Raw genomic sequence first — 12610 nt, forward strand, 5'->3', positions numbered from 1 at the left:
TCGGACTCATATGTCGTCTCCGAGTAAGGAGACCTGCATATCGATCGATAAACTTGAAGGTCTGAATTCAAATACTATTTGATATAACATTCAGCCTATATACCACTAATGTTAGTCAGGAATATCTCTCTTTCGCAACGCAGAGAACCTGAAATTCTTTCATCAGCAATGAATTCAACAAATTTTATTTTATTCACCTCGCCAGGCTTCATCCAAGCGCAGTCGTGGCCCACGTTCGGGTTGTTCCCAAGCAACGTCTCGAACGCGACATTATGTGCATCTGCAATGCTGTGGCATGTGTCGCCTTTCTTTACAACATGGGTAGCTTTGCAATCTAAGTCTTTGATTCCAAGGCATAAAACCTATGACGATGAGTCCAAGTATTTTTCAAACCCCAGAATGTCTTACCTGATTGGCAAACAAATTGCTACAACTGGGGTCAATGATGTCTTTGTTAACTGCCGCCAGCTGGTATCTGTGGCATACGTTCGATGAACCGGTGAACGGAAGGTACCTGATTGTACGTACGTGGGAACGCCGTATTTTTCGCAAATGTCGCTACATGTCTCTCCAGCTTTGACAGTTGCAGTACGGTCACAATCAGCAGGGAGGTCATCTAGACGTTTTGCTGTTGTAAATGTTGGCATACTCGAACTTCGAAGATTACTGACCCTTGGCGGAAACAACTGAGGCAATGACGGCGAGCGCAACGAGTCTGGCGGTGAAGGATGAAGCGTGCATGCTGTTCAGGTGAGGAGGTCCAGACTCAAGTGAGTGATGTTTGGTGCCTTTAAGCTGACTTTTCTAGCTGCCTTTATACCCTTGAAGGACGAACACTGGTCTTCTGATGGCCAGCATTCGCCGTCTTTCTTTCGACTCTTTGTGACTCAAAATCCTTGGACTGAGTAAATGGACACGATCATATGGTACGCGCGGCGTTTGCGCAGGAACTACCCTGACGCTCGTGTGGTCTAATGACACATCGTACTGGGATTCCTGATAATTCCTCGGACCCTGTATATAGACATGCATAATTGATTAGGAGTGGTCTCGAAACTCGAGACAAACCTATCTCGATTACCCTACCGAGAACTACCCAGTGGACCTGATTGACAAGGACAGGGGGTCTGGATATCTCAGGACCTTTTTAAGGGTACTGGTATTCCTGGACCTATCTTGGTCCAGGTCTGTGTCCCTTTTTTCCGCCAAAATTCTCTGTCACGTCCGATCATGCCGGCCCGCTCATCCCGTTTACTCACGCCACTTTTCCGTTTTCATATATTTCTTGTTTCCTCTCCGCTGGACATTACTACATAGGCCATTTGTATTACTCAATAACGCGAAAGGCCGCTTGCGGCAGAGCCCGCTACGGTCGTTTGAATTCGAGTTTATGACAAGCTGTTATCAAAACATAAGGTACGTAATGTGCAGGTTGTTACAAATACACCATATAATTAGCATTGAACGAGTCCTTTTGTCAGTCAGACGAGACATGATTCATCAGTACAAGTACATGGCACTGCTGAAACAGGAATCAATCTATCTTTTCTTTGCCTTTCCCTCCCTTTGCATGCTTTGACTTCTTCGTAGGGCTGATAGTGATATCCAACTTAGAGATGCTTGCAATCACTGAATTGCCATTTGACATGTCTATTGAGATTGAGGAAAGAATTGGGATAAACGGTTCTTCGACAGGCTCGTCGGAGGGATCAAGGATTTTGATCGCTTGTACTTCTAGTTGGAATATCTAATGCGAGATTAGTAGGTGTGATGTTGGATTGATCAGGTCTTCGTAATGTTTCATAGCCATCAAAAAACTTGTCTACAACATGATCATTGTAGTGCAGTGGATACGAACGTGATGGAATCGTATTGCTTAGAAGACTTCAACTTTGCTTTTTCAATGTGCAGAGTAGCAGGCTATAGTGTCATTATTATGGATAACCAAGTCTCATTAGAGACCACTGGTTATCCTTCCTTGTCATGGATTGCTGATGCTTGACAGCTTATCCATTACCACTCCCACGATGGATAATTTGCCAGACAGCTCAATTTGGTATGTTTCTGCTCATTCTGGCTCAATTCCTCATGTCAGGACTTCCCACAATAATACTACACCGCATTTTTGGCCACACAGTGTGGGAATTACCCCACAACACCCAAAACATTGCCCATTTTGGTATTCTCCACAATATCAATTATTCCCACACCCTTCCCACCTCACTGCAGCTTTACCACTGCACCACAATAGGTCCCCCCATGTATCTAAGTAGTAGTTCAGTATATATATGTATCACATAATACAATAGACCACTTTTTTTGCTCATTTGTATGCCTGCTCCTCCTCCAGGGGCAATTCAACATATGGTAGGATATAAAACACTTTCGCACTTTTGCCCCTTTGGCAGGGAAGTATCCTGGAGCATTCAGAACATGTTTAGTAGTATATATGAATATATTACCATCTTTATTTGACCCCCTGAAGCGCCCTATATCAACACATACAATATATGTACAGAAAACACAAAATAGGTTTGCATTTTTTTGGTTTCTGACCATATGAGCTTGCAAAAATTGTCCCCAACATCTGTTCAACAGTATGAATAATGTATCAGGAGCTCAAGACCACAGAGAAAGATCTTTTTGTGTAGTGCATTCACTCTCTCCTGGTGGTATACCTCCTGTGAAAGATTTTCCTGTAGGACTGGACCTTAATTAAAGCAGGGAGTTTATTTCTGTGTATATTTGGGGTATATTCATCATATAGCTAGCCCAGGACACACATAGGATCTCTCTACAGGAACAGAAACATCAAACATCGCATTTTTGATCAGCTCCAAATAGGCCAGTGATTTGAGCTAGGCTGTATGCTGGCCATTGTTACTGATAAGGAGACTACAACTACAAAACATCAAAATTTAATAATCAGAAACCTGGAGCAGAACTCATATATATCAAGTACCACATATCTAAAGTTACAGACCAATCCAATAATAACTAAGTGCTGAGGGAATGACATAGATAAGAAATTGAGTGTGGGAAAATTGAAAGACTCAAAACATCGAAAATGGTCAGTTGAGAAGTAGTCAGACTTTAATCCTAGATCAACTCATGTTTACACTACATCCCTTCCACACATTCTCTACCCTCAGGGCAATATGTAGTATAGGTTCCTTGGGTAGTTTACTATCATTCCTACATAATTTTCATGAAATCTTCGACCTGTATGAGCTATAAATGTAACTTTGTGTCAAAATGACAATCATCACTTTTTACTCATATGTTCTTTTGCCTATCATGCAGTCAATCTTTCATGGATCATTCTAAAATTTTCATCATATCATGAGGGACATATATTAGAGGTATCTCTGGTCTCTGATCACTTATTGCAGGCTTTGCTATCATATAGGCATCTAATCAATAGAAAGCCCCCTTTACATTATATGTCACCTTTCTACCATATATCTAGCTGATCCTTAACATGAAACACATATTTGGATGTACTACTGATTATATATGAAGATGGCTGACCAGATGTGGAAGGGTAAGATACTGAAAAAGATCAAAAATGTCAAAAATGCGATGTTTGATGTTTCTGTTCCTGTAGAGAGATCCTGTGTATGAGCAGAAAACATACCAAATTGAGCTGTCTGGCAAATTATCCATCGTGGGAGTGGTAATGGATAAGCTGTCAAGCATCAGCAATCCATGACAAGGAAGGATAACCAGTGGTCTCTAATGAGACTTGATTATCCATAATACTGCCAGGAGCAGGTGAGAGTAGTCGTCCCATTTTTGATCCTGGTTTGAAATCAACACCATTTGCTTTCAATAATTGTTTGAAAGGACGTCATTCAATATCGCTGTCAAGAATGCGATTGCTCTAGCAAGTACCTCTCCTTCATCTTTACAATGCAAATTTAACTGTCGACGGAGTGAATTGCACCTTTCAAATGTTTCTGATAGAGAAGAATTGTGCAGAAAAGATAACAACACGGTGGAATCAGGACTTGCACCATTGACACAGATGACAGCAGGAACATCTGCAAAAGATCCAAGGACTTCGTGATAAATAGAAGACATAGTAGTCGACAACTAAGCAAGATCAATGTGAGCGAAGACTTAGAAAGAATGTCACATGACCGTGTAAATAAAACATCATTTTGCGACTGGAACACATTTCTCTGCCAAAAATTGGTTGATGAGGTTTTTTTCGAGCATGACACTGGCAAAACCCACTACTACCGTAGTGGGAATAAATCCATCTCAGTATGTCTTATCCATTTGGTCTCGCTGGAGAAGTCAGTGCATGTACCTTATCCAATTCTACAAGCACATGCAATGATGCTTGTTCGTCCCTTTCATCTTCTTTTTCTTGTCTGTGCTCAACGATGTTTCAAGCCAAAATGCTTATAGCTTCTGACATCCCTCTTCCTCAGGATGGCAAACAATTGATAAGCAGTTGCATTCTATGCCAGAATTTTGAGTTCTATGCAGTTTCCTGCAGTTGCTTGTTGTTTTGTTCAGTCTACCCTGTTGGCGTGTTCTGTTTGTTACGACTTGGATAGTATCTGTTGGTGACGCTCAAACAGAGCGTGTGTCGTCAACAGTTGAGGACGTCCTTGGGCTAGCCCAAGGTTAGGGGTCTTACTTGGCGAAGCTTCAGCAAGTAAGATTTAACGCCTATGTCCAAATCGGGTAGCTTATGTCAAGCAGGGCTCGACGATAAGTGTATCTGCCAAGGCTTATGACACCCGAAGGTTAATCGTAAGATCTGCGTTAATAGAAGGACGGAAGTCCAACTAGTTAACAGGGGCTTTGCTCGTCGACGAAGTCGATGAGTAAAGATCGAGACTAGAGACTTATCCGTGATGAGCAGATAAGAAAGTAGAATATAGACAGCTGGCTAGGCTGAAGGAATCACTCTTGTTAGGAGTAGGAGGTCAAGAACCAAGTAGATTCAAGTTAAGGAACTAGATACATGGTAGTGGGTTTATATAGAGGAGAGGACACATATTAGTGGATGATAAATCGTACTACTGGAAAGGGAACTGGTCAAAGGGTAATGCTGGAAAAGGAAGGCACGTTCGAGGTGAGTCATAGGCGAACCAGAACGTGCAGATAGAAAATGAGTCAAAGAACAGAAACAGGAAGTGAAACACGCAGGGGCACAATCGTGCAACTGCAGAACTAAATATAAGTACAAATATGCGACTGTGCACCGAGTCATAGATCAAGAAAGGAAACAGGGCAAAGGGGATGCAGCATGCATCATATCATAGGTTACCGTCCGGATGGTAAGGGTAAAGGGGACTTGTCCACAGGATTAGTCAACAGGTGGAACGGAGCATGGGTATGCTTTGTCAGAGAAAGGGTCCAGCCAGATGTACTGGCTCTGCTGGAGCGACAGGTAGAGAGCGAAGGAAAATGCGAGGATGATGAGGATAACAAGAGCAAGGTCGGGGTAAGGGTGTGATGCAAGGGCGGAGATGAGGAGGATGAGGAGAAAAATGGTAGGGGCCCAAGCATCTAGATGTTGTAATGCTGCTTGATTGAGTTTGACGGGGAATGATTCGGACCAAGAGAGAATGAGTGAGGGGGAGTTTATTCACTTCCGCTATTGAAAGTAGGGACCGACTATTTGTATGTAAGTGAGCACAAAGGGAGTTCCATAAGTAGTACTTCGAACTGGTACAAAGGGAATTCCATAGCTGGTGTCCATAGCTAGCAGAGTGACATTTCTTACAATGTTCTTGTAACACTGTTCCATAGAAACATCTGAGCGTGTCTTGATGGAAAACTTCCTCTTTTTCTTGCAAAAAAATCTAAGAACTATTTGTAATCTGCATGCCATTCCTTGGTGTCTGAGTCATCACAAAGATAAACTGCATGATGCTCTACAACTGCATTCTTGCTCATCATCATGTTGATCTCTCTCTTACAGTTTTAAGTGTCTTTGCAAGTCGTGCATACACTATGACAATGTGATGTTACCTCCTTTTTCCACAACATCATTTTCAATGATGCAGCATGAGGGTCAGCAATGTTGTCGAGTGCTCAACAAAAATGAATTCTTTCAAACTCAAGCAACTCTGGATGAGCACACTATCTGGATGAATTGGAAATATAAGAAGCCAGAGGAGTTCCTTGTGATATACGACCATCGCAAGCACAACAATGGGACCAATGGCAGCAATTACATGGTGATGAAAATCAGTAAGGACAACTTAGTGCAAGATCTCAGCATGGAGCACTTCCTGATGGTGGCATGATGCATCACACAGTGAGCACATAAGAACTTGTTATAATGAATATACTAACTTGAAAATAATGAAGGACAATTAAAACAGTGCCACATGTAGCATGTGCAAAGCCAGAAGAGTAGGAATGAAAAAGCAGAAGACGAGGAATGGAAAATGTGAAGGATAAACAAATTACATGATTAGCTGGCTGTTATCCACTGAAAAAAATGTTGAGAGGTGTGTCAACTGTTCACATTGAATCTGAGCTGAAAAATGAACATGACACAAGAGTCAAGAGAACTAACGGAACAGCAGGTCCAGGGGGGCCCGTCAGGGCTATATCGAATAACAATTTTTTACATTGGCAAACCTTATATCGATCTTACCAGGGTTGGCGGCCCGCCTCTGTTCATCCTTTTTTGGATGTGATGATGTGTTAGTTTTATTGAGTTTATTGTCATGCTTTTTCATCTCCTAAGGCTCCGAACATTTGGTCTCCTGAAGTTCCTGATGGCATTTCTTCCTCTCACCCTCATCACAAAACACGATATTGTTCTGTCTGATTTGTTATGGTGGTTACTTTGTCATAAATGAACTCTTTCAGCTATCCTGCAAACTCCTCATGCACAGTTGGATATGCAACTACTTGCAGCACTTAAGTGCTTTTGTAAGAATGTCCCAGGCGTCCTTGTCATATTGATGCATGAAAATGTTGTAATTATAAGGTATATAGCCATGTACAACTGCTACAGTACAAGGGCAGGTAAATAGGCTGCATTATAATGCATTAGGATGCATTATAATCCTACACCTGGTGCATCACCTAATGTACCCATAATGCATCGCAGATGCACCTAATGCACGGGCCATCATGGATAGTATTACCATGGCTTGGCTATGGTCAGCTCCGGTTCGGCATTTGCCAGTTTGTCAGAAGTTTGGCAATTATTGTGAGCCAAGCCACTGATTAGTGACTTGGTCCAATTTGTAAGCCATGCAAACTGGTTTCAACCAAAAATGTGTGAACCTTGGCTTGAACCACTTTAAGCTGGCTCAAGCCAGTCCAGGCCGAAATGCAAAAGTGGCAGTTGGGTGGCAGAATATTAGTCACTTTCCTCTCAGTTAGTTGATTTCACATTATTTTCTACTTAGGCTATTGTATACATCATGGATAAGGTCCCTACTCGAGTTGATGGAAGGTTTAGGGTGGGAGATGTGTTGGGGTTTGGCTCGTACGGTATGTCATTCCCATATCACTGACTACATGTTGATTCAACATTTGGACTGCATTTAGCTGTTGTGTATCGCACATGGAATATCATCAAGGATAACGCAGTCGCCATCAAGCTTGAACCTATCAACCACTCATCTTCCGTGCAGCGTGAATACCGCATTTTGAAAAACCTTGAAGGTGGTATTGGGATTCCCTGTGCCCTTTGGTTTGGTAGGGAGTCAGGCATATCATGCTCTAGTTCTTGACCTCCTTGGGCCATCACTGCATCATATCTTCCTTGCCCACAACCGAAAATTTAGCCTTGACAAGTTGTGAATCTAGGAGACCAGCTGATCAGTCGGTGTGTGTATTGCGATCGCACGCGCAGATCGCTAACCCCATCTCCCAGCTTTCACGTCTTGAATACATTCATTTGCATAATTACATCCACGGTGATATCAAACCACAGAATGTTGTGGTGGGCCTTGGCGATTTGAAGCACACCGCCTTTCTCATTGATTTTGGCACCGCAAAGGAATTCTGGAACACATCGACTAGGAGTCCATATACCATTTTGCCAAGGTCAATGTCTTACCGGCACTCCTGCATTCGTGTCAATCAACAATCATTTGGGACTTGAACTGGGTCATTGTGATGACCTTGAGTCACTCACATACATGTTAATATACTGTTTGCAGGGCTCTCTTCCATGGTTGACCAGTGACCAAGAGAAGCTTTCCAGCTCTTCCATACTCGAGCACAAAGTCAACACTACCATCGAAGTTTTGTGTCAAGGAATTCCTGTCCAATTTGCAACAATTCTCATTTACATGTGTGCTCTCACATTCTCAGAGGACCCTGACTACAACCACATTCGTTCCTTACTTTGTGTACTTCATTCTACATCACCTGCTCCAGCAAGCACACAGCTGGATTTCAGCAAGCCTGATGTGCCTACCACACATCCCCTTCCATGCTATGATGAACCCTGGGAAATCAAGGCAGTGCCTTCAAGTCCATGCCCGCCCGCCGCTTCACAGATCATCTTGTGTGTCAGTAGTCCATTTTATGGCCTCACTTTTGAACTGACATTATTGCAAGTTTATGCCCACATAATCAGCCCTCCCCATTGCGTGCAACTGCCTCAACTCCACACCGGAAAAAGGCCCAGTTTATATATCATGACACCATTATATAGTGTTACTTGTTACTTATACATATGACTGTATATGCATACTATGTGAGCTAATGATTCTATTGTGATAGATTTCATAGCAGCGGCAGGAAGCATAGCCTTTGAGTCTATGACTAATATCAAGACAGTATCTCATTTCTCCAACTCCCACGCACAACACAACCTCTTATGTTTCAACATGCTGCAGGCAGCAGTGCAACTCAGCAATGAGAGACTCATGGTGACTCTCTGAAGAGTCATTCAGCCTGAAAATGAGGATCTGATTTCTGATTTCCTTGATCATTCAGTTACATGGTCACCCATGGGCCACAGTCACCCACTGTCTGCACAAGGACCTTATCCCATCCATTCTGTTGTGATCTAGAGAGCCTCTGGGCCCTCTGCTGGAGTCAATCGCCTCTAGTAAGTCCCTATCTCAAAATCACATTAGTTTTTTTGCTCCTCAAGGCTCTCACTCATCTGACTCACATATAGCATTAAAACATCAAGGCTACTTTGCTAGCGACACCTATGGATTTTCCATCAGGGACTTGCAATCACTGCACGTTGGCGTGCTCTGGGGTTTCCCATGGTGAAAACCTATATAGACAGGTAATTCTGACATTAGATCCTTCAGCACCACCATGCCTCCTCGACGGAAGAACACTTTTGGGTTGCTCCCAAAGCTGCTCCTGCTCTCATTACTGCCGCTCCTGCTCCCATTACTGCCACTCCTCTTACTGCAACTCCTCTTACTGCAACTCCTGCTGTTGCTCCCATTGCTGCTGCAGCAAATGTGTCTGTGCTTCAAAATCCCCCAAGACGTCGTCAGCTTCCTGTTAGATTCAGAGATAATGGTTCAAATCCCACTGCAGACAAAGGGGAATCCTTTCACCTCGAGAACATCTCTGATGATGAGGAAGATGAAGCGGCCAACCCTCCTGCACTCACAGTAACGCCTGTTGTATGCCCTAGTCCACTCCAGACTGCGATGAATACTGCCAGAACTGACCCTCTGGCCACTGGTGGCCGAGCCAAACCACCTAAATCCTCTGCCGACGTTCATTTCTTCTATAGACAGGACCCTGTCACTTAGTCTAGAATCTATAAAGCCTGCGAGTGAGTATTACAGGCACTACAGGTCATTGGACACACACATTTAACGAGCATACCATCATTCATTTGGAAGAAGTAGAGCGCAACCACTGGCACATCCATGTTTCATTGCATTTGAAGACATTTTTGGATGATGGCTGGATGGTCGCGACCTTGCATCAACGGCTCAAGGATCCAGCTTACACCTTGGACTCACTCAGTACTCCCCCAAGTCCTAGCTCACTCACCAGTACCATCCTGTTAGCTCCAGATGGGCTGCCCTGGGGAAGGTTTCGTTCACATTGGACCTCTGGTCAGATTTGAACCTTTGCCCATTCATGGCTGTTACTGCCCACTGGATTGCTAGGGCAGACCATAGTTCAGTCCTCATCTTGAACACAGCATTGATAACCTTCCATCACGTCCCAGGAAGTCACACTGGAGAATTGCTAGCAGAAGTAATATTGCATCTTCTGGATCATGCTGGTGTGACCAAGAAGGTTAGTCTTTAGTTGTGCCATGTAGCATGCTCTAACTTTGTTTAGACTGGTCATTTCACCTTGGACAACACCTCCAACAACCAGGTTGCCATGCGGGAGCTGTCACACAAACTCGAGTCCCAGGGGATTGATTTCCCTCCCATTGACTGCAGAATCCTGTGTGTCCCCCACATCATTAACATATGTGTGAAGCACATCATCGAAGAATACCACACAGCTGACTATTCGCTTGTGCCCGACTATTGGGTCATTGGCAATCACACTATTGTAAAAGCGGATATCTCAAGGCCGTATCAGGGAAAGCTATTCTCTGAGCTAGGGACATTGTGCGCACAATTTGCACATCTAACCAGCGACATAATTTTTTCAGGGACACCATCATCACAGGTAACGAGAAGGAGTGGTTTCAAGACGACTTGGGTGTAAAACTACAGCTCCCCATTGTCGAACTCCTGCTTGATGAGTCAACTTGCTGGGATTCAGTCTATATCATGCTTAACCATTTGCGAACACTTCGCCAGGTAAGACATCACCCACTAAACATCTGACATGACTGATAGTTGCCCAGGCAATAGATTTATTCTTTGACTCTCCTACTCAATGCTCTATCAGCAAATTCAAACTGAGTTTGATGGAGTGGCAGTTCTTACAGGACGTTGAAGTAATCCTAGAGGTTAGTTTTAGTATATTCAAAATTTGTGCTTCATCTGACTGTGTCATATCAGGCGCCCCATGCTGCCCAACAATGCATGTCAGGCAAACGCACTCCCAAGCTGAGAAGTGCATTTCCAGCATTCAAAATGTTTATCGAGCGCTGGAAGCTTTTGGCCCAACATGTCCCACACTGTGACCCTCTTGTCCAGATAGGTTTGGATTGGGCTGATAAGTATGACGAGAGGATGGGCGCCACAAATGCCTATGCAGTTGCTATGTGTGAGTCCATCAATATCTTTTAGTAATGTATGGTTGCTCATGTTTGAGTTCATCAGTCATTGATCCTAGTATCTGAATGTCGGGGGTTCGGAGTCATTGGGGGGAACAAATGAATAAAGATGTAGATGAGCATATAATCCATCTGGTATGTCTACCATGCAACTTCAAAGGTCAAACTGATATTATCTCATGTAGATGCATCAAAAGCGAGCTGAAAATGGCTCAGCATATGTAGGGCCTTGAGCTAATGAAGTAGTACTTCAAGAACAACCACGCACGCTAGGCTTGTGCCTCTATGGACTACCTGACACCAATGTCCTGCCGCGTCATGACAGCATTGCCCAAACGGTCGAGCAAGAGTTCGAGGCCTACACTACAGCTAATCTTAGCCCCAAGACAACGGACATACTTGTGTTCTGGGAGGTGAGTGTCCTGCATCTCCATATGTTATACCTTTCGTCATTGACCACGAGGTGTTGACCAGGTTGCAGAGACATCATTTCCGACAATTTTTGGCATTGCAATGGACCATCTCCCAATACAGGCCTCCACTGTTCCATGCAAGCAAGTTTTTTTATCTAGTAGCGAAACTGACATGAAGAAACATAATTGCACAAGCCCGGTCCTGATGGAGGCTCTGCAGGTGGTAAAGTTCCTCCTGAAAAAAGAGCGAATCAACTTTACCAAAGGTTGGGCGGCATCGCAGAAGGATATGGAGTACAAGACATTGTGCGAACGACAGGCATCCAACACTGTTTTGACATTAACTAACAGTGGCATTACAGGTGATATATGCATCAATCTTCTCAGAGCTATCGCAGAGGATGAGTGTGACAACATCGATGATTTTCCTACTACCTATGAGCTATAATGTTTGCTTTCCCTACTTATCTCTTGTTTGCTCTATCTTTACGTGTTCTAGCTGCCTGGCTGTTTGCAATAGCAAACTTGTTCATTATTTACCTTTCCTTGACAGCCTGCGCTTCTTCTCGACAGGCCAAGTGCTCTCTCAGTCTTTACAAGTACTGGCTAATCACCTCTACTCACACTTTGCAATGCACCAACACTCATCAAACATTGCGGATGTCTGTCCAAACAGTTTGGACTTCTCAATTTAGCGATCTTTCACCACTTTGCCTGTTGTAGTGATGGTCGTGGTGTTGGGCTTGAAACCATGTATTTTCATACTCATCTCAACACCTGAAACATATGCACACATGTCCGATGCACCTTCGCACATGTCCGAGCCACTCTGTCACAACCCAATAACGAATTAACGCTGGGCAGAGACTAGGACTCAGACTAAGGTTATCACAACGAAAAGGATAATGAGCAGGTACGTCTTGGATTGCTACAGTGTAGATACAAGAGGTTTGAACTAGAGAACTATCGACCAAGACATGCTAACTATATACAACTATTGAAACGGAGATTGAAGCTGAGTTACAACTAC

The 12610-nt window shown here is 43.6% G+C and overlaps 2 protein-coding genes across 2 annotated transcripts; one reads left to right on the plus strand and one right to left on the minus strand.

Moving 5' to 3' along the window:
- Positions 1-37: 37 nt before the first annotated feature.
- Positions 38-1119, minus strand: EDB93DRAFT_1187868 (uncharacterized protein). The gene is made up of 5 exons (XM_041450852.1): positions 672-1119; positions 529-616; positions 409-475; positions 198-362; positions 38-148 (listed from the first exon to the last, which is right to left on the minus strand). Exons 1-5 carry the CDS (start codon positions 739-741, stop codon positions 116-118), a joined length of 423 nt encoding a protein of 140 aa, XP_041300821.1. The 5' UTR covers positions 742-1119; the 3' UTR covers positions 38-115.
- A 6020-nt stretch (positions 1120-7139) lies between these two features.
- On the plus strand, positions 7140-9725 carry EDB93DRAFT_1109563 (kinase-like domain-containing protein; the record flags this gene model as incomplete). Its single annotated transcript, XM_041447988.1, has 10 exons — positions 7140-7192; positions 7291-7363; positions 7395-7479; positions 7537-7681; positions 7798-7816; positions 7925-8037; positions 8177-8503; positions 8938-9052; positions 9140-9241; positions 9267-9725. The coding sequence occupies 10 exons, from the start codon at positions 7140-7142 to the stop codon at positions 9723-9725; spliced, it is 1491 nt and encodes a 496-aa protein (XP_041300822.1).
- Between the last annotated feature and the right edge of the window lie 2885 nt (positions 9726-12610).

Source organism: Suillus bovinus (assembly GCF_016758785.1).
Source record: "Suillus bovinus strain UH-Sbo-P2 chromosome Unknown EDB93scaffold_177, whole genome shotgun sequence".
Taxonomy (NCBI): Eukaryota; Fungi; Basidiomycota; class Agaricomycetes; order Boletales; family Suillaceae; genus Suillus; species Suillus bovinus.